General features: G+C 54.1%; 1 protein-coding gene across 1 annotated transcript in view; it reads left to right on the plus strand.

The window, feature by feature from the left end:
- RGS9 (regulator of G protein signaling 9) overlaps positions 1-24,479 on the plus strand; it is a 53,157-nt gene that overhangs the window by 16,005 nt on the left and 12,673 nt on the right. Inside the window, exons 9-16 of the mRNA XM_052658012.1 lie at positions 501-563; positions 12,244-12,273; positions 12,945-13,006; positions 14,314-14,427; positions 16,495-16,610; positions 20,718-20,805; positions 21,382-21,520; positions 23,396-23,481. Of these exons, the coding sequence (XP_052513972.1) occupies positions 501-563; positions 12,244-12,273; positions 12,945-13,006; positions 14,314-14,427; positions 16,495-16,610; positions 20,718-20,805; positions 21,382-21,520; positions 23,396-23,481 (698 nt within the window). The remainder of the gene's footprint in view (positions 1-500; positions 564-12,243; positions 12,274-12,944; positions 13,007-14,313; positions 14,428-16,494; positions 16,611-20,717; positions 20,806-21,381; positions 21,521-23,395; positions 23,482-24,479) is intronic.

The following is a 24,479-nucleotide window of genomic DNA, read 5'->3' on the forward strand; positions in this document are numbered from 1 at the left end:
TGATACAAAGAGGCCGACTCAGTAGAAAAGACCCTGATGCTGGGAAAGATGGAAGGCCAAAGGAGAAGAGGGTGGCAGAGGATGAGATGGTTAGACAGCATCACTGACTCAATGGACGTGCATCTGAGCAAACTCCGGGTGATAGTGGAGGACAGAGGAGCCTGGAGTGCTGCAGTCCGTGGGTCACAGAGTCAGACCTGACTTAGTGACTGAGCCACAACCACCACCCACCCACCCACCCACCCACCCACCCACCCATCCGTCCATCCGTCCATCCACCCTCCCTCCCTTCCTCTGGGGATGCTATGGTGGACCCCAGAGGAAGGGGAAGGCGCCCCCCCCCAATCTGGGGAACCTTACATACCCCTGTAGCTCCCCACAGATTGGGCCACAACCCTCAGCTTGGTCTCACGATGGGCAGCTTGGCCAGAATCCAAAGTTGATCAGAAACTGGAGACTCTCGCTGCAGTGGTCCTTACACTGATTTTTTCCTCATTCAGCCAGGAGTGAACAACGTGCTGGACTACGGCCTGGACCGAGTGACTAACCCAAATGAAGACCAGGTAAACCAGGTCAGTCTCTGCTGCGCATGTTGGGCGAGGCCTGGGCCCGGGGGTCTTAGGCTGGGCAGGTGGCCACGTGTCGTTGTCTGTGTCTGTAGGGCAGCCCTGAGACGGCCCGGGAGAGGAGGCCTGTGTGCACTGTGGTGTCAGAGACGGGAGGCCAGGGCAGGGGTTCTGGTCAGGAGAGTGGGCGTGGGCAGGCCAGGGCAATGGGGTCTAATGGTTGGTTTTCAGATTCCTGAATCACTTCCCTCTTTGAAAATCTGATGAAACTTATCAACCCGTGTCAGCCAGAGAGCCACAGACAGGCCTTTTGCACACTGCTTCCACCAGTTCCCTTCCCCCTCAAAGACAATAGGCCCCAGGCTCACAACCCTTGAGTCAACTTTCGGTTTAAACCTTAATCCACACGACAGGACCTGGTCCCTCCACTTTCTTTTGCATCTCAGTTGGGTGGGATCTTTGCTTTTTTTTTTCAAAGGACCCCTTTCCCCAATAGGCCACTGCTGATGATGAACTGTTTCCTATGATGGGTTTTTATTTAAGGAAATGTGGTTCAGAAGCTGCTGAAACAGAGGGCACCCCGATTAGGGTTTCCCAGGCATGGCACGGTTATTTGGGGCAGATAGTTCTGTGGGGCTATCCTGTGCCTTGTGGGGTGATCCGAAGCACGCCTGGCCTCCCCCACTGGATATCTGTAGCTCTGAGGATCTCCCTGATGCCTCCCAGTCCTGACGATCCAGAGTGCCTCCAGACATCATCTGGTGGCCTTGGGAGCCAAGACTGCCCAGGCTGAGAACACAGGTCCCAGTAAACCAGCCTATCCCCACTTAAACTAGCTGTGGACGGCTCCCATGCTCTCTGTCCACCGCTGAATTTGTTAGCAAGCAGCCAGGGGCCTTGTTAGCCTCGTGTGTCACCTGTAAGCCTCGGCGGTCCCTGGAAATGCTGGCAGGAAGTCTGACTTGTATTCTTAGCCCACGGGGACCCCCACCAGTGCGTACAGGTTTTGGCTGGGGTCCACATGGAGGGCGTCCATATGCAGAGGACACCCCCGGGACTCTGGGCCCCCTGCCCCTAATTCAGAGCCCCCCTCCCTTGATACATGTCTGGCACCGTCAGCGGCCTTTTCCACATTCCCTGCGTCAGATGACAGATAATTGCCCAGGCCTTGTCGGCTTGGTTGCCATGGAAACAGCATCATCAAGGAAAATACTGAACAGGGCTGGGAGATTTGCTCTTTTGTGGATGCTGGCAGCTCTGGACACCTGTGTGGCCTGGACGAGGGCGTGTGGAGGGGAGGCCCCACTCAGCCCGACCAGCCACACACTGCACATGTGTGTGTGCATGTGTGCATGTGTGTACCTGTGTATTGTGTCTGTATCTTTCTGTGTGTATGGTATGTGGATATGCATGTCTCTGTGTATATTGTATGTACATGTATGTATTTTATGAATAGATGCATGTGTGCATATGTTTGCATTATATGTGTATATGTGTCTATGCGTATATTATGTATACATGTATATCTGTATTGTGTGACTCTGTATGTGTGCATGCTTGTGCATGTGCATGTGTGTGTGTGTGTGTGTGGTGTGGATTGTGTGGATGTATGTGTATTTGTGTACATGTGTATTGTATGTGTCTCTGTGTGTATTGTGTGTATTAATGTATGTGTGTCTCTGTATTACGTGTGCGCGTGTGTGGTGTGTATATGTCTCTCTGTGTGTTGTGTGTATGTATGCATGTATGTGTATTGTATGTATGTGTCTGTATTGTGTGTATATATGTATGTGTCTCTCTGTGTGTATTATGTATGTACATGTGTGGTGTGTGTATGTCTCTGTATGTGTGTGTTGTGTGTATGCATGTATGTGTATTGTGTGTATATATGCATGTGTGTCTCTGTGTGTATTATGTGTGTGCGTGTGTTGTATGTCTCTGCGTATGTGTGTGGTGTATGTATGCATGTATGTGTATTGTGTGTATGTCTGTATTGTGTGTATATATGTATGTCTGTATTATGTGTGTGCGTGTGTGGGGTGTGTGTGTGTCTGTGTATGTGTGTGTTGTATGTTGTGTGTCTGTGTGTATTGTGTGTATATATGTGTGTCTCTCTCTGTGTATTATGTGTGTGCGTGTGTGGTGTGTGTGTCTCTGTATGTGTGTGTTGTATGTGTATTGTGTGTATATATGTATGTCTGTATTATGTGTGTGCGTGTGTGGGGTGTGTGTGTGTCTGTGTATGTGTGTGTTGTATGTTGTGTGTCTGTGTGTATTGTGTGTATATATGTGTGTCTCTCTCTGTGTATTATGTGTGTGCGTGTGTGGTGTGTGTGTCTCTGTATGTGTGTGTTGTATGTGTATTGTGTGTATATATGTATGTCTGTATTATGTGTGTGCGTGTGTGGGGTGTGTGTGTGTCTGTGTATGTGTGTGTTGTATGTTGTGTGTCTGTGTGTATTGTGTGTATATATGTGTGTCTCTCTCTGTGTATTATGTGTGTGCGTGTGTGGTGTGTGTGTCTCTGTATGTGTGTGTTGTATGTGTATTGTGTGTATATATGTATGTCTGTATTATGTGTGTGCGTGTGTGGGGTGTGTGTGTGTCTATGTGTGTGTTGTATGTTGTGTGTGTGTCTGTGTGTATTGTGTGTATATATGTGTGTCTCTCTGTGTATTATGTGTGTGCGTGTGTGGTGTGTGTGTCTCTGTATGTGTGTGTTGTATGTGTATTGTGTGTGTGTCTGTGTATTGTGTGTATATATGTGTGTCTCTCTGTATTATGTGTGTGCGTGTGTGGTGTGTGTGTCTCTGTATGTGTGTGTTGTATGTGTATTGTGTGTCTGTGTATTGTGTGTATATATGTGTGTCTCTCTGTGTATTATGTGTGTGCGTGTGGTGTGTGTGTCTCTGTATGTGTGTGTTGTATGTGTATTGTGTGTGTGTCTGTGTATTGTGTGTATATATGTGTGTCTCTCTGTATTATGTGTGTGCGTGTGTGGTGTGTGTGTCTCTGTATGTGTGTGTTGTATGTGTATTGTGTGTGTATTGTGTGTATATATGTGTGTGTGTATTGTGTGTGCGTGTGTGGTATGTGTATGTCTCTGTGTATGTGTGTGTCGCATGTGTGCGTGCATGCATGTGTATTGAGTGTGTGTGTGTGTCTGTGGCAGAGCCGGGCCCTCTGGCTCTGGCCTTGGCAGGATGGCTGAGGTGCCGAGCGAGCGGCCTCACAGGGGCGCTCTAAGGGCGACTCCCCGGGGTGGCCAGCCCCTCCTGGCTGAGGCAGGGCCCTCAGGGCCTCTTTCTGGGCCAAGGCAGGCGATGCACTCCTCCCGGAGCCCCGGCCGAGGCTGGGGAGGCTGCGGCCGCGGTGCCAGGGGCGGGGGCGCCGAGGGGTGGGGGGGCGGGGGGGCACCGGTGGGCGTCGTAGCCGAGCACCCACTGTCTGTCTGTCTCTCTCCCACCAGCTCCCCTCCTCCGTCTGCACCCGGGCTGCCCTGGCGCCTTAAGAAGAACAAAGACTGGAAACTCTCCTGCTCGCAAGCCCGCCCCCGGCCCTCCCCCCGGGCCCGGGGCGGGGGTGTGTGTGCCCCGGCCTGCAGCTGGACCCAGGGTCCCTGCTTGTCTGGCCTGAGCGCAGGGTGCAGGGAGCGGGCAGCGTGGCCCAGGGGCTGGGTGTCCAGAGGCGTCGGATTTCTGCCTCACTTCAGAGACCGTCTTCCTGTTCTGATTTGAAGAGGGCTCATTGCTGACAGTTCGTGAATTCTTGGAAAGACCTCTTTTCCTTAAACAGAGGCAGATGACCCAGAAACTGTAAACACCCTGGAGAGAGGGCAGAGGCTGGGGTTTGGCAGGTGCCCGGGGCCCTGGGGGACCGCGTGCCTCAGGCTGGTGGCCACGGGGGCTGCCCAGCCTGAGGAGGAGCCGACCGGAGTGGGGTGGCCCAGGGAGCGGGTCCTCTTGGTCCCGCCGCCCCGGCGGGTGGGGTGCCCTAATCTCAGAGAGCACCTGTCCCCACGGGGAGCAGGCTGAGTGGCGGCCCGCCCCAGCCTGGCCGTGGGCAGTGGTGCCGGGGCCGCCCCCCCGGACTCCAGCAGGGTCTCCAGGTCATTCTGTGACGAGGGCCGGTGGGAGCTCTGACATCAGGGTGAGGCCCCCTCCTCGCTTCTGCAGTTGTGTCATCTCGGACAAGCTGTGGCTCAGGCAAGCTCTAGAGCTCAAAGCCTCAGTTTCCTCGTCTGTAAAATGGGAATAAGGAGAGTGCCTCCTTCAGGGGCTGAGCGAGGTCATTCATGCCAAGCGTCTGGAGTGGGATCGGCGCGTGCACACACTGGCCGCAGCGGCGCCCACTGCTGTCATGACCCTCTCTCTGCTCCCGGAGGGGAATCTGTGGGGCCCGGAGACCCTCAGCCTTATCTGGGGGGCTCTCCCTCACCCCGGGTGTCCCCGTTCATCCTCCTTTCTTCTCATCCTTCTGCCCTGACTGTTGGCGGCGGAGGCAGGCACACGCCAGCCCCACCGCCCTGCCTGGCCCTGTGGACGGCTGCCGAGAACAGCACCGTCCACACCAGCGGCCACTCCAGCCTTTGGGGGAAGGGCAGACACGTGGCTCCACGGTCACGGGCTGTGCCCTGCGGAGCTCTGGCCAGGAGCCCTCCGTGAGCAACACCCCTCACCCCGTGTGTCCCCGCCAGCTGGGGACAGACAGCTGTCTTCCTCCGGTTCCTATGTGACCTGCAGTGGCCGGGGTATCCCTGGGTGCCTTGCTCCAGGGGCTCCGTGTGGACTCCGTGAGCGGCTCGTGATGCGGAAGCTCTGGCGTCTGTGTTCACAGTTGGGGACACAGGCACAGGGGGTGGGCTGCCCGTCCCAGACACACTGTCGGGGCTGGTGAAGCCCGGTGAGAGCTGACGGGCCCCCAGCCCCCTCGGGGTCTTGTTGATGTGTCCCGATGTCTGCTGCACGGCTTCTGGAGGCCTTGCTGGAGTTTATTCTCTTCTCCCAGCAGCGTGGTGAGGGAGGTCACGCCAGTTCCGTTTTGCGGAGAGACTGAGCCGTCTGCCCAGGCCGGGCCAGCCGGGGGTCGTGTGGGTCCTCACGGTTCTGTAGCCGCTGCCCCTCTGGGTACCGCCTCCCCATCCCCAGCCGCACCCTGCGGTCCTGCGCCCGGCGCCCCCTCATGGCAGGGTCTGTGCTCAGGCCCCCAGCTCTACGCTCAGCAGGCCCGCGCTTGCCTTGATGCTCTGTTCTAGAACCTTCTCGAGGTCCCTGGTCCCCTGGAAGCTGTGCGGTCAGTCCCGCCCCCATCGGGAAGCACACTGCGGGACAAGGACTCCTTCCGATGCTCACAGCCTCGGACTCTCGTCTCCTTGGACGGCTGGCCGCCCCCTTCTCTTTTCCGGTCCGCTTTGCCTGAACCGCTTCCGCTCTCGGATTTCTTGGTTTCCGGCTTTTGACTTCCTCTGCTCTCACCACTGGGCCCGTGTTCCCGGCGTCCCTGGGGTCCTCCCCACCTTATGTTTCACTCTGCGGCTTGCCCGGGCCTCACCTCTGTTTCTGCACAGATACCTGCCTGATTGCCTGACCCCAGGATCGCTGCTCATCCCTCCCCGGGGTTGCCCAGCCTCTGCCCCCGTCACCCCAGGGCACGACCTTGAGCCCTGCCCTGGACCATCGTCTGCAGCCTGCATCTGGGTCTCAGGGCCGGCACGCGGGCCACAGGACTGTGTGTAAACAGGCTCTGGACGTGTCCCTATTTGGGCAACTCTGGAAAAATCCCAAGTCAGAATCCGGGGAATGCAGAGAATGCTAAGATTCCTTGGGTGGGGTGCTCCTCCTGTGACAGCGTCCTCCCTGGGCTGAGGAATAAAGAGGTGACTTCACTCCCGGAGGGCCAGCTGTGGAGACAGTGGGGTTTGTGTGTGCCTTCCAGGGTGCAAGACATGTTTATCTCTAGCCTTACCATGAGATGGCTTTCTCAGAATTGCTTAGAAATATGTGTGTGTACTTTGTAATGGGGTATCCTGGTGGCTCAGATGGTAAAGAGTCTGCCTGCGATGTGGGAGACCCGGGTTCGATCCCTCTGTTGGAAAGATCCCCTGGAGAAGGAAATGGCAACCCACTCCAGTACTCTGCAATAACTGCACTTTGATTAAATGTTTCTTATGACCTTCCCTGCTTCCCTGGTGGCTGAGGGAAAGAACCCACTTGCCAATGCAGGAGACTTGCAGGAGATGCGGATTTGATCCCTGGGTCGGGAAGATCCCCTGAAGGAGGAATGATAGCCCACTCCAGAATTCCTGCCTGGAGAATCCCATGGGCAGAGGAGCCTGGCGGGCTGCAGTCCACAGAGTTGCAGAGTCCGACATGACTTAGCGACTGAGCACACACACAGGCACGGCCTTTTCTGTATTGATAGTAACCATCATATTGGTAGGTCTGTGAGGCTTAACAAAATGCAGGAAGCCCAGTTAGGTTTAGATTTCACGTGAGCAGCAGATCCCTCTGTTGGTGTGACTGTGTCCCCGGTATTGCCTGGGCATCCTGATGTGCCTCCTGACTGGGGCTTAAGTGGTACCTGCACGCTCTTGGCAGAAGCATCTGAGCCCTCATCAGCAGCCAGTGCTTAGGGTCCCGCCCCATGCCAGTCACTCCGGATTATGTCACTCAGTCCCCCTTTTCTGTCCCTCTTTACAGATGAGAAAGCAGAGGCTTTCAGATGCCAGGTAACATCCAGAGTCAGGTAGCCAAGAAGTGACAGAACCGGGATTTTGACCTTTCTGACCCAGAAGGTCAATACTCTTTTAATGACCCCCATCCTGTCAAATTCTCTCTCTGTCTTTTCAGAGAAGTTCAGAACCTCTCCCCTACTGCCAAGATACACACTGTCCAGACAGGAGAGAGACTCCCTGTATGTTAGCCTAGAGAAGGCAGGTCCCATGGACAGAGGGTTGTTTTTTTTTTAATGATAATTTTTTTTTTTTTTTAATAGTTGGGCTTCCCAGGTGGCGCTAGTGGCAAAGAACCTGCCTGTCAATGCAGGAGACATAAGAGACGCGGTTTCTGTCCCTGGGTCGGGAAGACGCCCTGGAGAAGGAAATGACAACCCACTCCAATATTCTTGCCTAGAGCTTGTCACGGACAGAGGAGCCTGGTGGGCTGTAGTCCATGGGGTCGCAAAAAGTCAGAGACAGCTGAAGCGGCTCAGCAGGCGCGCAGCAGCGTTACAGTGTTGATTCTATGCTGAGCAACGAAGTGAGCCAGTGCACCTGTGTCCCCTCCCTCCCTCCACCCCACGGTGGACATCAGTTTTTATTTTTTTTAATTTTTATTTTTACTTTATTTTACTTTACAATACTGTATTGGTTTTGCCATACATTGACTTGAATCCACCACAGGTGTACATGCGATCCCAAACATGAACCCCCCTCCCACCTCCCTCCCCATAACATCTCTCTGGGTCATCCCCGTGCACCAGCCCCAAGCATGCTGTATCCTGCGTCGGACATAGACTGGTGATTCGATTCTTACATGATAGTATACATGTTTCAATGCCATTCTCCCAAATCATCCCACCCTCTCCCTCTCCCTCTGAGTCCAAAAATCCACTATACACATCTGTGTCTCTTTTGCTGTCTCACATACAGGGTCATCACTGCCATCTTTCTAAATTCCATATATATGTGTTAGTATATTGTATTGGTGTTTTTCTTTCTGGCTTAGTTCACTCTGTATAATCCGCTCCAGTTTCATCCCTCTCAACAGAACTGATTCAAATGTATTCTTTTTAACGGCTGAGTAATACTCCATTGTGTATATGTACCACGGCTTTCTTATCCATTCATCTGCTGATGGACATCTAGGTTGTTTCCATGTCCTGGCTATTATAAACAGTGCTGTGATGAACATTGGGGTACATGTGTCTCTCAATTCTGGTTTCCTCGGTGTGTATGCCCAGCAGTGGGATTGCTGGGTCATAAGACAGTTCTATTTGCCATTTTTTAAGGAATTTCCACACTGTTCTCCACAGTGGCTGTACTAGTTTGCATTCCCACCAACAGTGTAGGAGGGTTCCCTTTTCTCCACACCCTCTCCAGCATTTATTGCTTGCAGATTTTTGGATCACTGACATTCTGACTGGTGTGAAGTGGTACCTCATTGTGGTTTTGATTTACATTTCTCTAATAATGACTGATGTTGAGCATCTTTTCATGTGTTTGTTAGCCATCCATATGTCTTCTTTGGAGAAATGTCTATTTAGTTCTTTGGCCCATTTTTTGATTGGGTCGTTTATTTTTCTGGAATTGAGCTGCATAAGTTGCTTGTATATTTTTGAGATTAGTTGTTTGTCAGTTGCTTCATTTGCTATTATTTTCTCCCATTTAGAAGGCTGTCTTTTCACCTTGCTGACATCCATTTTTAAAGTTAGAAATAAACGCTGACGTCCATGCGGGTGGTCCAGGGTGGAGGTGGACAAGCTCTTGGACCCCAAGGAACGTGCTGCAGTCCGATTCCCGGGAGGTCGCTGGTAGTTTGGGGGAACCAGAAAGCCCACAGCAAGCCCAGTGCCCTGAAAGGATAGTGAAGTCAAGAAGGGAGTTAAAATATAGAAAAGTTTAACACCCTGAAGGCCGAGATAGTGGCTCCAGAAACAGCAGGTATTAGGCCGAAGTGAGACTACACAGCAGACTAGAAGTGAGTGTGCTTGTGGCTGGAGCTGTGTGAGGACGGCTCCCGGGGCCCAGAGACCGTGGGCAGGCTGGGCTGCGCGTCTCGTCCGCCGCTGCCCACACAGGGCGCAGGGCCAGGAACAGTGGCTCATCCTGGGGCCTGGGCACCGAGGGAGGGTGTCTGAGGCCCTGCCCGCCGGGCACCCGAGCACAGTTGCAGTTGTTACCGACGTCAGTGTGTCCAGGCTCCAGCCTTGTTGAGATATTACTGCCGTTATTACGTGTGCAGGTTTCAGGGGTACAGTGCGTGGTTAGATGCGAATAGATACGGCGAAGTGAGTTCCACCGCTGATTCACACCTCCACCCTTGACTTTGTGGTGGAACAGTTAAGATCTGTGCTGTGCACAACATGTAATACAGCACCGTTAATATGGTCGCCGGGCTGTGGGTTGGATCCTAGGTCTTCCTTCTCTTCCAGCTGGAGGTGTGTTTTACCGTTTGTGTTAATTAAGGAGTCAGGCGGGTGTGTGCTTCCTCTTGGGTGGGGGCTCTCGCATTCTTTTCTGTTTTCGTTTGTGTTTTCTGGTTTCTTTCTGTTTTTGTTTTTTATTGGAGTGTAGCTGGTTTACAGTGCTGTGTTAGCCTCAGGTTTACAGCGAAGTGAATCAGTTAAATATACACACGTCTCCTCTTTTCTGGATTCTTTTATCACTCCAGACTGCTGAGTAGAGTTCCCTGTGCTGAGCAGCAGGCCCTCATTCTTTATCTGTTTTATGTGAAGTAGTGTCTCGTGGCTGGACAGGGGCAGCCCATTCGGCACTAGCCTCAGTCTCAGGGCAAGCGAGGAACAGGTGAAGAGAACACACCATTTTCCGATTCTCCTGGGTCACTGCTCAGACTTGTTTGTTTTTGAACAGCCCTTTTTCAGCCTTTCTTGCTGTGGTCCTTGTTTTCTCCTGGCCACACTGTGCTTCATGTGGGATCTTAGCTCTCTGACCGGGGATGGAACCCGAGCCCTCTGCAGTGGAAGCGCAGCCTTAGCCACCAGACCACCAGGGAAACCCCATTTCTCCGCTTGCCAAGGTCACATCCGGGTTTGAATCCTGGTTCAGCCAGTTACCAACCAGGAGATGTCAGAACCTTGGTTTCCGAAAATTAGAATAATAAAACCTCCCTCCCTTAAACTTTCTAAGGGCTCGGAGAGGTGTAAATTGCTTTGTATATAGCTAGGTGATTATTATCACACAACAGTCCAACTTCTCTTTTGAGCAGAAGGCATAAACCAGTAGATACTCTTCTTAATCCACTTCCGCATGACTTGAACAGAAGCATCTGATTATATTAGATTTGAATGCAAATCCACCCTGTCCCTGGGGTCCTTTTCCACCTGAAATGTGCGTCTTCTCACACAGCCCTGTGTTAAGAGAGCATAGGAACAGATATTAGCCTAAATATTTGGGTCATTTGGAGAGTGTTCTCAGTTTTTTTAAGCAGAAAAATATTCTCTTAACCTTAAAATGCATCTCCATTTTTTTCAGCTTCCAAGCACACAGCAGTCATCATTTGTCTGGTATTTAGTGAGCGTCTGCTCTGTGCCACGGGTTATGCTCGGGAAGATTAACGTGGTCTTCCTGCTCCTGGTAGCGCCTGATGGGCGATGCATAGATTAAACAGAGAGGTGCATAAACAGTGTCTAATTATGGTTGTGATGAGTCTGGGGAAGGCGGAAGTGCGTGTGGGGATGAGGGTCAGATCAGAGAGCTGTGCCTGAGCGTTCCCTTCTTTCGCTGAAAAGTGTATCCTTCTCATCTTTTACTGTGTCCGGTCTCAGTTTGGCACGTGGCCCCCGGAGCGCACGGACTCTCTAGCTGTGGCGCAGGTACTTGGTTGCCTTGTGCCGTGTGGGATCTCAGTTCCCTGAGCAGGGCTCGAAGCCACGTCCCCTGCACTGGAGGCTGGATCCCTAACCCTGAACCACCAGGGAAGTTACACGTTGCCTTTCTGAGATCACTTGTCCTAGCTTCCGCCCCGAGAAAAGCAATCACATAAAAACAATTTATGATGCAAAGTTAAAAAAAAATGACGCAAAGTAGAAAGGAGACTCGTATATGACGTTCCAGATCAGACCCTCCTTCATTCCTTGTCACTGGGCTCTGGCCCAGGACTTACTTCACTAGCTGGCTAAAGGAGATCGCGTTGTCCTTGGACTTTTCCAGGGGCGCAAACCTGGTGGGACTCAGCAGCACGGGTGTTAGCTGCCAGGAATGACACTCAGCTTGACACGTAAGAGTCACACCAGGCGGTCCCTGACACAACCAAACCTCGGAAAACTGGTTTTGGGAGCACCAGCTGCACTGAGCCTCCAAGAGTTGGATGGGGCAGACAAGCGGTACCAGGGATGCATGTCAGATGGTAGGAAGGTTCCGGAGGAGGCAGGTCTGAGTGGTTTCCGGGAGCTTCCAGGATCCTAAACACGGGGCTCCTCTCTGAGTCACCCTTCCTCTGCTGTGAAAGTCTAGGCCGAGGAGGGAGCCCGAGGTGAGAGCTTCCACGTTATGGCTCCGCTCTGGGACTCAGCTTGCAGTGGAGGCTGGTCTTGAGTCTTTGAAGTGTGTGTTTTATTTTCAGTGGCGTGGCTTTTCCCTGAAACGTCAAGTACTGGTCAAGCGGCTAGTTCCCCATCGGATGGTCTGTAGGCGCTGTGGTGGATTGGGAGCAATCCTGAACTTGTCTTCAGTTCATCTTGGCTTTTAGGAGAGTAGGATAAAGTTATAGTGGCAAGGGACCCCCTTCTGTCACCAAACTTCTCAGCTGATCTAATTCTCCGGTAGTTGTGCAGAATAGGGTGGAACAAGCGGTGATGGGGAGATTCTGTCTTTTAAGTAAAAAAATAAAAAGATGGGCAGTGTTCTCTTAGGGAAGGGTTTTTATGTTTCAAATGGGTATTTGGACTGTAATGATTTCATGACGTCTGTCTAATGGTTTTTGCTTCTTTGTTTTCACAGAAACAGACTGTGGTTTCTGTCAGGAAAGAGGTAATTAGCCTCCCAGTTTCAGGGAAGTTTGATTTTTAATCCTCAACAAATTATATGCGCTTTGGCTTCCTGCTCTGCACTCAGCGACGAAATGAAAACCAGGTGTAGGGTTCAGACAGTCGTCTACAAGGTAATGGACGGCACAGAGCGCCAAAGCGTCTCCTGTAAGCTGTGCGGTTGAGCTGCTATGGGGACACAAAGCATCCTCCGAAGGCGCAGATCTGAGGGACGTGGGGTGGGTCCCGCACCCTGGATCCCGCTCACCGTCAGAGGAGCTCAGCGTCTGTCCTGGGTGATGGGCTGACCTCGTGGGCAAACCTCCTGTCCAGGGCCTGGGACAGAGCCCTGCGCCGTGATGGCCGTGACGTTAGATCTGCTTCTGTGTGTCACAGGCGTCTGGGGAAATGCTAAGCCTTTGTCTCGGTTTAGAACTTTCATTTTTCCCAGGTGGTGTCTTTTCCAAGACGAACACACGATGAGTTAAGGCTGCTCCTTTGGAGTTGGGGTCCCCTATGTGCTACAGACCTGAGCCCTGGGGTCCTGGGGGGCCGGCTTGAGGGGGTGGGATGGGGTGCTTTGATGGGGAAGCAGCTTCTGGTTCAGAGTCGCGTGTAGGCGTCAGTGTTGGCGACACCCCGGGCGGGGCAGTCTAACCGCTGTGTCTCTTCCAGATCATGTATTACCGACAGGCCTTGATGAGGTCCACAGTGAAGTCGTCCGTGTCTCTCGGAGGGTAGGCCTCTAACCTGTTGCTCTTGCTGGGGTTGGCACAGCAGGTCATCAGGCAGGAGAACTTCTGCCTCAAGGAGGGCTTGACAAGTCATGGTTGGCTTGAGATTCCTCAGGACTGAAAGGGACAAAGCAGTCTCACGGGGATTAAGTTGGGTTGGGCTGTGGGTCGGGTGAGGGGTGCAGCGCTAGACAGTCTGTGGATGGGAAAGTGGGAAGCGTTCACGGGCTAGATGGTATGGTTCACAGGTACTGATAAACATCCGTTGTTAACCTTTGATTAAAATCCAGTTGGGAGAAACTGGAAATTAATGTTTGATTTCTCAAACATTCAGGCTGTCTTAATCCAGTCTCCCAGAGGGCATTACTACTCTGACCTGTTCCAGAAAGTCAGTCTTATGAAACCAAATGGACAGTCCATTAGGGGAGGCTCAAAGGCTGATGGATACTTTTAGACTCACTGTCTTGGAGCCTCATTACCATAATTTCGACACCATTAGTGTCTGGACCTGTGGGCACCTGTATTTCCCCCTTGCTTCCCGCTCTTCCACGATGACGGTCTGGTGAGAAGTGGAGCCCGGGGCCTTGATCCACCCGGGACTGAGGACGGGGGCTCTGCGGTGTCTCTGGGGCACGGGTCCTGCTCCGCAGTCTCTCGTGGCGGTGGGCAGACTTCGTGGCGGGCGCCTCGTGTGTATATTATGGACGCAGTGCCCACCCTTAGGGTGAAGACCTCGCAGGTTTTTTCCCAGACCACCAGACACCAGGACACGCGTTGGTTCGGGAGGTCCAACCCAGCTAGAAGGGATTAGCGCTTGCCTGCGTTTGTCTCAGGGAGGCCACAGTGTGGAATAATGGGTCTGAACTCCCAAACGCGGGCGTCTTTGACAGAGGGTGGGCCCCAAGGCGGTGACAGCCTCACTGAGTCTCCCTGGACCTTGTGCTTCCAAGATGGTGCCGAGACCCCTGTTTGAATGCGAGCAGGCTCAGCTTTGCATTGTGAAGGCTCGCAACCAAGGGCACAGAGGCCATGTTTTATGAACCAAGCACAGAGAAGTCACGGAGGAACCCGATCGGGAGACGCCGTTTCGTTTCCCGACGAGAACAGGACGGATCTTGTTAAGCACCTGCTAGTCCTGAGAACTGTTAGTGTTTTTCTGAGAAGACAGTGATGAGCATGTAACCACATGGACGGAGTTGAAGGAGGGCAGGCTGGTCAACCTGCCTGAGTGTTGGTTTATTTGGTCTCTGGGGTGTTGGACTTCTAGGAAATCACTTCTTTGTTTTGTTTTGTTTTTTTTTGCTTTTGAGGATCGTTAAGTATAGTGAGCAGTTTTCATCCAATGACGCCATCATGTCCGGCTGCCTCCCCAGCAATCCTTGGATAACGGACGACACCCAGTTCTGGGATTTAAATGCCAAACTGTACGTACTCAAGATATGTGTGTTCTTTTAAAAGAAACTTTTCACGTTATAATTTTCATGTCATAGAATTCATCCACTTAAAGCGTACGTCTCAGTGATTTTGACTATATTCGTAGAGTATATTGACTATATATTGAATATATATATTTGACTATATTTTGACTATATTTTCAGTGACTTTGACTATATGCATGGAATCATGCAACTGTCACGGGTCAATTTCTAAAACATTTTCATCAGCCCAATAAGAACCCCCTGCCCTTTAGATTCCACCTGCAATGCAGGAGACACAGGTTTGATCCCTGGGTCAGGAAAGTCCCCTGAGAGGGAAATGGCAGCCTGCTCCAGTCTTCTGGCCTGGAGGATCCCATGGACAGAGGAGCCTGGCAGGCTACAGTCCATGGGGTCACAAAGAGTCAGACATGACTGAGCGACTCAGCACACAGCCTTTGCTATCACCCCAGGTCCCCATCCCTTAAGCCCCTCCAGCCCTCCTCAGCCACTAAACTGCCTGTCTCTCCAGGTTTGTCTCTTCTGCGAGTTCATATAAATGGAATGGCACAATATGAGGTCTTTTGTGATTAGCTGTTTTCCCTTAGCGTGATACCTTCAAAGTTTATCCATGTTGAAGCAGATATCAGTACTCAATTTCAAATTATGGATGACAAGTATTAATTGTACGGATAGACCACATTTTGTTTATCCGTCCATCAGCTGGTGGACATTCAGGTCGTCTCTGCCTTCTAGCGGTTGTGAATGTGCTGCTGTGAACATTCATGGGCTCGTTTTCCTGGGGACATGTATTTTTCATTTCTCGGGGTGTGTGCCTAGGAATGGAGCTGCTGGGTCAAAGGGTAACTCTGTTTTAACAATACAGAGATTGTTTTTGAAAAGAAAACAGTCATCTCTATGGCTTTCCATTCTCGATTTCTAATTAGAGTGAAAATAAGTTCCGGGAAGGCAGAGCCCTTTCACCTGCCTTGGGGAATTACACCACTCATTCCTTCGCTGTTTGTGAAATTTGAGGGGTTGTTGCTGCATAATTCTGCTGTTTGGAAGAGGAGGCAAAGGCTGAAGGACAGAGGAGAAAAGCCAAGCTGATACAGGAAGAAAGAAGGGGAGGGGGGGAGGACGGGCACGGCCGGGGCGTGGGAGCAAACCACGGGCAGCTCGGTACCACGGGCAGCTCGGTGCCACGGCCGCCGCCTCCTGAGGCCTGCAGAGCACCCCGGGCTCAGACCCAGCCTGGTGAGCAGGTCTGGGGGGGCGCCCTTTCCCCTCCTGCACGTAGCCCCGTGGTCAGCTGACGGGGCAAGGAGGGCGCCTGTGGGAGTCGGGGGTCAGCTGCAGGGCCCAGGACTCTGGAGCCATCTGGCTGTGAGGATGGTTTCCTTCAGCCTTTGCGTCTCTCCCAGTGTATCGAACAAGAGTTGTTGTTGGGGTTTAGTCGCTCAGTCGTGTCCGACTCTGAGACCCCATGGACGCAGCACGCCAGGCTTCCCTGCCCTCCATCTCCCGGAGCTTGTTCAAATTCATGTCCATCAAGTCGGTGATGCTATCTAACCATCTCATCCTCTGTCGTCCCCTTCGCCTCCTGCCTTCAATCTTTCCCAGCATCAGGGTCTTTTCCAATGAGTCAGTTCTTCGCATCAGGTGGCCCAAGAGTATTGGAGCTTCAGCTTCAGCATCAGTCCTTCCAGTGAATATTCAGGGTTGATTCCTTAGGATGGCCTGGTTTGGATAAGAGAGGCCCCCTGAATCTGGGCCTGGTGTGGCGGCCGGCCCTCACCTCCGCAGGCCGTGGAGGAGGTGTGCGTGCCCCTCTGTTCTGAAGGGTTAGCGGGGTGCCTCCCCGACACCCCAACCCGGGCTGCCAGCTCCTGACCCCAGGCCCAGGGGCCGTGTCTGAGGCTGCATTTTCTGAGCAGGGGGTTACTTGGCTTGTCTGTGCAGGGATGGGGGAGGGGACGCGTGGAGGTTAGCGGGGCTGAAGCCCCTCGCCCCACGCAGGTCGCCGCTTGGCACAGCCCAGGCGTCTGGAGAACTTACACGCGGTGGTCCTTGCAGGGTGGACATCCCAACCAAGATGCGGGTGGAGCGCTGGGCCTTCAACTTCAGCGAGCTGATCCGGGACCCCAAGGGTCGGCAGAGCTTCCAGCACTTTCTCAGGAAGGAGTTCAGTGGTGGGTCTTTGATTTTTTTCCTTAATAGAAACATTTGCTTTTGGAGACACTCCTGTACGTCTAGCCTGGGGCTGGAGGGTGCTGGCCGGTGTGTTCAGGGCTCTGCTCCGGGGGCAACTCTTGGTGGGAGCTTTCTGGACCCGCCCCCTCCTTGGGCTCCCTGGCAGGGGGCTCGCTTTGCTCACGGAAGCAGTGTGAGCTGTGACTCTCCTCCCCAGCGCCCCGTCCCCTCTGGCTGCCGGCACCTGCTCATCCTGAGCCCCGGGTCACCCGGTCACAAGCTCCCGAGTCCGCCGCCGCCACGCGCCTGGCTTTCTTCAGCGCGGGGCGCCTTGGCTGCCAATTCAGCTCGCCTGGACCCCATCCCCAGTGGGTCCTTTCTAATTGGTTTGGGGTGGACTCTCTTAAGCTTTGGTAACTCCACGAGTGACTGTAACATGTGGCCCCGATCAAGGACCACCATCTCAGCTCCCAATCTGCTTCCTTAGAAGGTGCAGGTTCAGTGGAGTGGGGGGGCTGGGGGTCTAATGCCTGATGAGCTGCGGTGGAGCTGACGTAGTAACAATAGACGTACAGGGAAAGCGTTGGTCACTGAGTCGTGTCCGACTCTTTGCGACCCCGTGGACTGTAGCCCACCAGGCTCCTCTGCGCATGGAACTCTCCAGGTGAGAATACTGGGGTGGGTTGCCGTTTCTTTCTCCTGGGGATCTTCCTGGCCCAGAGATGGAACCTACGTCTCCTGCATTGCAGGTGTATCCTTTACCATCTGAGCCGCCGGGGAAGTCCGTGGATATAAAGTGCACAATGAATATAACACCCTCGAATCGTCCTGAGACCATCCCTCCCCCTCCTGCCCCCAGTCCACGGAAAAGCTGTCTTCCGTGAAATGGGTCCCTGGTAGTGAAAGGCTGGGGACCACTGGTGGGCCCGCACTTCATGTCCCGGCCTTGGGGCCCCTGCAGCCTCATAGATACGGCGTGCAGGGAGGCGCGCGGGAGAAGCGGAGGCCGGACCTTATAGAAGCGGCGTGCAGGGAGGCACGCGGGAAAAGCGGAGGCCGAGGCCGGACCTCATAGATGCGGCGTGCAGGGAGGCATGCGGGAAAAGCGGAGGCCGGACCTCATAGATGCGGCGTGCAGGGAGGCGCGCGGGAGAAGCGGAGGCCGGACTGGGGCCCCGTCCCGCGGGTGGAGCATTCCGTGGGCTTCACCAGCTGCCCCGAAACCCTGGCTTTCCTGGTCCTCTCACTTCTCGCCAGGCCCCGAGCCCCGGGGCACCCTTGCCCCTCCCTTGCTCCCCGAGACCCACTGGCCTGTGAGCTGCACCTGAAACTACCCCACGGGACGTGCCATGAGCCTCTTTGCCCGCCTGATGTGGCAGATTACGTTCTAATAGGGATTCTGGAAAAGCCTTTTCTCTCACTAAGCCTGATTGCCAGGATGTAATACACCCAGAGATGGAGAGGGGGCTGCTTTAGGCCAGAAGCACCGGGTGAGGAAGCGGGCTGGGTGCCATCTAGTGGCCTGCTGACGAACCACACCCTGAGTTTATCCCACCCACTCCTTACAGATTGCCCTGGTGGCCCAGACGGTAAAGCGTCTGTCTACAATGCGGGAGACCTGGGTTCGATCCCTGGGTTGGGAAGATCCCCTGGAGAAGGAAACGGCAATCCACTCCAGGACTATTGCCTGGAAAATCCCATGGACAGAGGAGCCTGGTAGGCTACAGCCCATGGGGTCGCAAAGAGTCGGACACGACTGAGCGACTTCACTTTCACTCCTTACTTGGCATCAGTGAGAATTCATCTCTATGATTTCCTGGCTGTTATTTAAAAAAAAGAGCGCTGCTGATGATCTCTGGATGACATTCCCACGGCTTCTGGTACAGGCCGAGCAAGTAATCAGTCCATTTCACTAAAATTTTAAAAATTGAGATATGCTTCACGTGTTATAAATCCAGACCATATAATCCACCTGCCCTTTTAAAGTGTGCAGTTCCGTGCTCTGTATTAGACTCACAAAGTTGCACCGCAGTCACCACCATGTAACTCTAGAACACTGTCAGTGCCCTGAAAAAGGAACCCCGACCCCTGGGAGTCAATCCCCTATTCCTCTGCCTGCCTCTCTCCCCACAGCCCCCTGCCCCAGTCCTAGGCGACCACTGATTTTCTGTTTTCAGGGATTTGCCTGTTTGGGACACTTTCTATTCATGGAATCGTACAGTGTGTGGCTCACTGTCTTCTTTCACTTAGGATAGTATTTTGGAAGTCTTTCCGTGTTGGACCGTGTAAGAATGCTTCATCCTTTTTTCATGGCCAAATAATATTCCATTCGCGCTTCTGTGGTGGCTCCGCAGCAAAAATCCGCCTGCCAACGCAGGAGACGTGGGTTTGGCTCCTGGGTCGGGAAGAGCCCCTGGAGAAGGAAATGGCCAGGAGCTGCATCTAGTATTCTTGCCTGGAGAAGCCCATGGACGGAGGAGGCTGACGGGCCGCAGTCCGTGGGGCCGCAGAGGAGTCGGACGCGACTTAGCGACTAAGCGACAGCAGCGCTCCACTCTGAAGATGCCAGGCTTTGTGTTCCCAGCCCGCAGGTGGTAGACATTTGGGTCGTTTCCGCTTTTTGGCCGTTATGAGTAGTACTGCTGTGGACATCCATGTACACGCTTCTGTGTGCTCATTTATTTACACTGATAAAATGTTCATACCACTTGCCATTGTAACCATTCTAAGTGTCAGGTTCAGTGAAATTAACTGTCACTACCATCAATCTCCAGAACTTTTTAATCTTTCCAAACTGAAACTGTCCCCTTTAAACACGAACTTCCTATCCCCCGGAAGCCATTCTGCTTCCTCTGGGTCTGAGTGCTCTGGGGCCTCGTATAAATGGAACCGTACAGTATTTGTTCCTTTGTGTCTGGCCGGTTTCACTTGGCACCGCTTACTTCAGAGTCCATCGCCTTGTGGCCTGTGCCAGGATCCCCTTCCTTTCTGAGGCTGAGTGGCGCCCACTTCCTTCAGGGTTCGCCCCGCTGTGGCCTGTGCCAGGACCCCCTCCCTCTCTGGGCTGAGTGGCGCTCATTGCGCGTGCACACCACATGTGTTTGTCGGCTCTTGTGCTGGTGAACGTTCGGGTGGTTTCCACCTTTTGAGTTTTGTGAACAATTGTGCACTTAATTTTACTCCTAAGCAATGAACTGTCTCTTGCTGTGGGCAAGGTGGTCTCCAGGGCCCTTGATGTAAGGCCACTGGCTGTCACTCAAGAGCATCCTGGCCTGTCTGCTCCTGCGGGTGGTCTTGGTCCTAAGGACTCCCTGGATTTTATGCCAAAGAGGAAGGGTCGCTATAGAATTAGGGGACAGAGTCTACTCGCTTAGGCTCCTACAGCCTTCTCTGGTCTGAAATGCCAGGGAGGCTTCCAGGGAACGTGGAAATGGAGCAGATGGATGGGGTGGTACATTTCCTTATGTGGTGGTGTTCCGTGACTCACTCCCCCCCCCCCCCCACACACAGACATACTAGTCACAGACACATGCACACACGTGTCCACACACACACACACACACACACAGACACAGGCTCTTGCTTTCCCACTGCTGTGACCTCCTTTATTTTCTCAGGTGAAGCTGCCACCTGGGGTGATGTACCAGGTGTTCACACTCGCGGGTGTGGGGCGCCGGGCAGAGAGCCTCGGGCTGGAAGGTCACAGGAGGGGCGCCTGGCTTTCCTTCTGGGCCCAGAGGGGCAGGGTCTCTGGCTCAGGCGCCCCTGTGCTTAGTCCCCCGCGGCCAGGCCTTCCCGGAGAGAGTTCTTCAGGGTGCGGCTTCAGCAGCACGTCTGCGAGGGGCTCTGGCGGGAACACGCGCGGCAGGGGCTCTCAGAGGCGGGGTCTCTGCACCAAGGAGGCACCGTCGGCGCGCTCCCTAGCTTCATGCCCTCTCCCGGGCCCTGGCCGGAGCACCCAGGAGCCCTGGTCCCACCTCCACCCCCGCGCTCGCGGCCCAGGGCGGGATCCACGCCCGCTGACCGCTTCTCTTCTTTCCCTCCCTCCGCCTCCCACCCGGGCTCCCGGCTGGCTGTCCTTGGCGTCTACCGTCTGCCCCTCGCAGGGGAAAACCTAGGCTTCTGGGAAGCCTGCGAGGACCTGAAGTACGGCGATCAGTCCAAAGTCAAGGAGAAGGCGGAGGAGATTTACAAGTGAGCATGAGCCGCGCGGGTGCAGAGGCCCCCCACCCGGCTGGTCCCCGCCCTACGCTCGAGGCCAGACTGGACGGAGGCCCCACACATCTCGGGTCGGGCAGTCAGTGCACCTCGCGTGTGGCTGCCTCGCCGCGGCTCCGGGGGGTGGGTCCCACTGTTTGCTCTCTACGAGGTTGGGAATTCTGAAGTTAAGCACATTTCACATTCCCAGTGCTGGCAGGGAAGTCGTCTTGCTTCTAGGAAATGCTGCTTGACAACTTGTTCAGATGCTTGAGTATTCTGGAAAAGGACCCCTTTCACCCCAGGGTTGGGGGGGGGGGGGGTCGAGTTATGTCTGCCAGCCCCTCTCTCCGAGCAGCTGGGAAGGTTCCATTCACTGACTTGGTTTGGCTACTTTCTTTCTAAATCTTAAATTCAGTTTTGGCCTCACTACACGGCCTGTAGGATCTTAGTTCCCTGATGAGGGATGGAACTCACACCCGCTGCAGTAGAAGCAGGGCGTCTTCACCGCTGCACCATCCCCGGGGACTCCCGGCCTGGCTCCTTCGGCTGACATTCTCCTCCCGGTCTCAGGCTGTTCCTGGCCCCCGGGGCAAGACGGTGGATAAACATAGACGGCAAGACCATGGACATCACGGTCAAGGGGCTGAAGCACCCCCACCGCTACGTGCTGGACGCGGCGCAGACCCACATCTACATGCTCATGAAGAAGGTAGGCAGGGCTGGCCGAGAGTGCGCCGGGAAGTCCTCCCGTCCCCGGGTACCCGGATGCGGGGGAAGGGGCGTGTGGGGTCACGGCCGGAAGTCCTCCCGTCCCCGGGTACCCGGATGCGGGGGAAGGGGAATGTGGGGTCACGGCCGGAAGTCCTCCCGTCCCCGGGTACCCGGATGCGGGGGAAGGGGGCGTGTGTGGTCGTGGCCGGAAGTCCTCCCGTCCTGGGGTACCCGGATGCGGGGGAAGGGGGCGTGTGGTCGTGGCCGGAAGTCCTCCCGTCCCCGGGTACCCGGATGCAGGGGAAGGGGAGTGTGGGGTCCCGGCCGGAAGTCCTCCTGTCCTGGGGTACCCGGATGCGGGGGAAGGGGGCGTGTGTGGTCGTGGCCGGAAGTCCTCCCGTCCTGGGGTACCCGGATGCGGGGGAAGGGGGCGTGTGGTCGTGGCCGGAAGTCCTCCCGTCCCCGGGTACCCGGATGCGGGGGAAGGGGGCATGTGGGGTCACGGCCGGAAGTCCTCCTGTCCTGGGGTACCCGGATTCGGGGGAAGGGGAGTGTGGGGTCACGGCCGGAAGTCCTCCTGTCCTGGGGTACCCGGATGCGGGGGAAGGGGGCGTGTGGTCGTGGCCGGAAGTCCTCCCGTCCCCGGGTACCTGGATGCGGGGGAAGGGGAGTGTGGGGTCACGGCCGGAAGTCCTCCTGTCCTGGGGTACCCGGATGCGGGGGAAGGGGGCGTGTGGTCGTGGCCGGAAGTCCTCCCGTCCCCAGGTACCCGGATGCAGGGGAAGGGGAGTGTGGGGTCACGGCCGGAAGTCCTCCCGTCTCCCGGATGCGGGGGAAGAGGGAATGTGTGGTCGTGGCCTTGCTGCTGTTGGGTGCAGAGCTGTCCGCAGTGTCAGGGCTGGCCCCTCCCTGGCCAGGGAGCCCTCTGGCCAGGGAGGAGCAGCTGCTGCGGCTGAAGCCCTCTCAGGGCTTCTCACTCTGCAGTTGAAGGGCCGTCCTGACAGAGTGACTGCACCAACTTCCGTTCCCACCGTGCGTGCGGGAGGGTCCCCTTCTCTCCACATCCTCTCCAGCGGCTTTTGCTTGCAGACTTTTTCATGATGGCCGTTCTGACCGGTGTGAAGTGACGCCTCGTTGGGGTTTTGCTTTGCATTGTTCTGATAATTAGTGATATTGGGCATCTTTTCCTGTGATTGTTTGGCCATCTGTCCGTTAGTTCTTCTGCCCACAGTTCTCGTGACTTTCGCTGTCACTGCCTACTCTTTAGAATGGTACTATTTCAAGAAATTAAAATCTATTCCCCATTGGTTGTTGAGAAATTCTCTCAGTTGTTGCTCTGGGCTTTCTCCTGTATTTGTTGGGATTGAAGTTTGCAGCTGGTTTGGGTGAGGCAGCATTCAGGAAGTGACTTCTCTGAACCCAGGGTCCTAGGAAGTAGCCACACAAAGGAGTCTGGGCTTCCCTGGTGGCTCAGACGGTAAAGAACCTGCCTGCAGTGCAGGAAACCCAGGTTTGATCAAGAAGAAGATCCCCTGGAGAAGAAAATGGCAACCCACTCTGGTATTCTTGCTTGGAGAATCCCATGGACAGAGAAGCCTGGAAGGCTACAGTCCACGGGGTCACAGAGAGTCAGATATGACTGAGTGACTCAGCACAGCACTGTAAGTGATGAGGTGAAATGGATGCTGCCGGCCTGGGGACCACACTTGAGAACCCTGGCTTTTGATGTAGATCTGAATGCCTTGAGCACAAGGAAACAAATCCTTTCAACTCCTGTCTCGCTGCTGGGAGGAGGCTGGGGAAAAGGCAAGTGTATTCTTTTGACTGGACCCTTTCCTTCTCATAATTTTCGTTTTTCTCTTGTTCCTGCCAGGACTCTTATGCTCGCTACTTAAAATCCCCAATCTATAAGGAGATGCTGGCCAAAGCGATTGAACCCCAGGAAACTACGAAGAAAAGGCAAGTGGAATGGGCTGAAATCGCTCATGGCCTGCTGTTTTGTTTACAGGGAAAGGAGGATCTTTTTCAGCCAAATGGCTATTTTCAAGATACTTTCTGGATGAAAATATTGAGACCGGGAGGCATTCTTAGGGTCTGGCCGCGTTATGGGCTTCATTACACTCTGAAAGCTGCTGGCGAGATGCACGCACTCGTTACTGCCAGTCAGTTTGTTTTCCTAACGCTGGTTTGAAAGAGTTTTGATTATCAAGTGGAATAATGATCTTTATTACAGATGGAAGCATTGCATTGGCCTTTTAATTGGCACACTTCTCCACTCCAAACTGGTGTTTAGGAATTAATTTAGCTGTGTCCTGGTAACGTCCTTCGTGATGGCTCAAGACTGTGGGAACAGGGGCAGATCGCTCCTGAAGGAAAACGCTGGTTCAAGGGGACGAACAGGGGAACTATTCTTGCTGACCACAGAGGACTGCCTTTCATCAAGTCCCTCTGTTCCTTTATTCATGCTCACCTTCCTCACTGGAGATGCGAATGTCCATCTGGCAGCACTTGGGCAAAGGATAAAACGTCCTGAGGGGCAGTTTGAACTCTTTGGAGGTGAAAAAGAAAACGCCAGAGGGATTTAAGATTCAGAAGAGTAACCAAACAACAGCGTGAACAAAGATTTGGGGCTTTGGCAGTTTTCCCAGCCCCAGGGCTTGTCCTCCCTGCACCCCCCCGCCCCCCCCCCCCCCCATAGATGCTTCCCATTTGTTAGCTCAGCCCCACACCAGGCGCTTTTCCAGCGTCTCCAGTCAATCCAGAGGAGGGGCTGGTTGGACCAGAGCCTTTCTCAGAGGAGCTTTAAAAGACCCCAAGTTGATTTCATTTTTGAGGATAACGGCCTTGTTATGAAAAGGAGAGAAAGGAGGTCTTGGTGGTGCTATTCTCCTAGGTTTATGGGGTAAGGACGGGAGTTCAGTGTCCCTGGGGACCTGAAAGCTCCTTCTTTAAGCCAC

This window comes from Budorcas taxicolor, chromosome 19 (assembly GCF_023091745.1).
Source record: "Budorcas taxicolor isolate Tak-1 chromosome 19, Takin1.1, whole genome shotgun sequence".
Classification (NCBI taxonomy): domain Eukaryota; kingdom Metazoa; phylum Chordata; class Mammalia; order Artiodactyla; family Bovidae; genus Budorcas; species Budorcas taxicolor.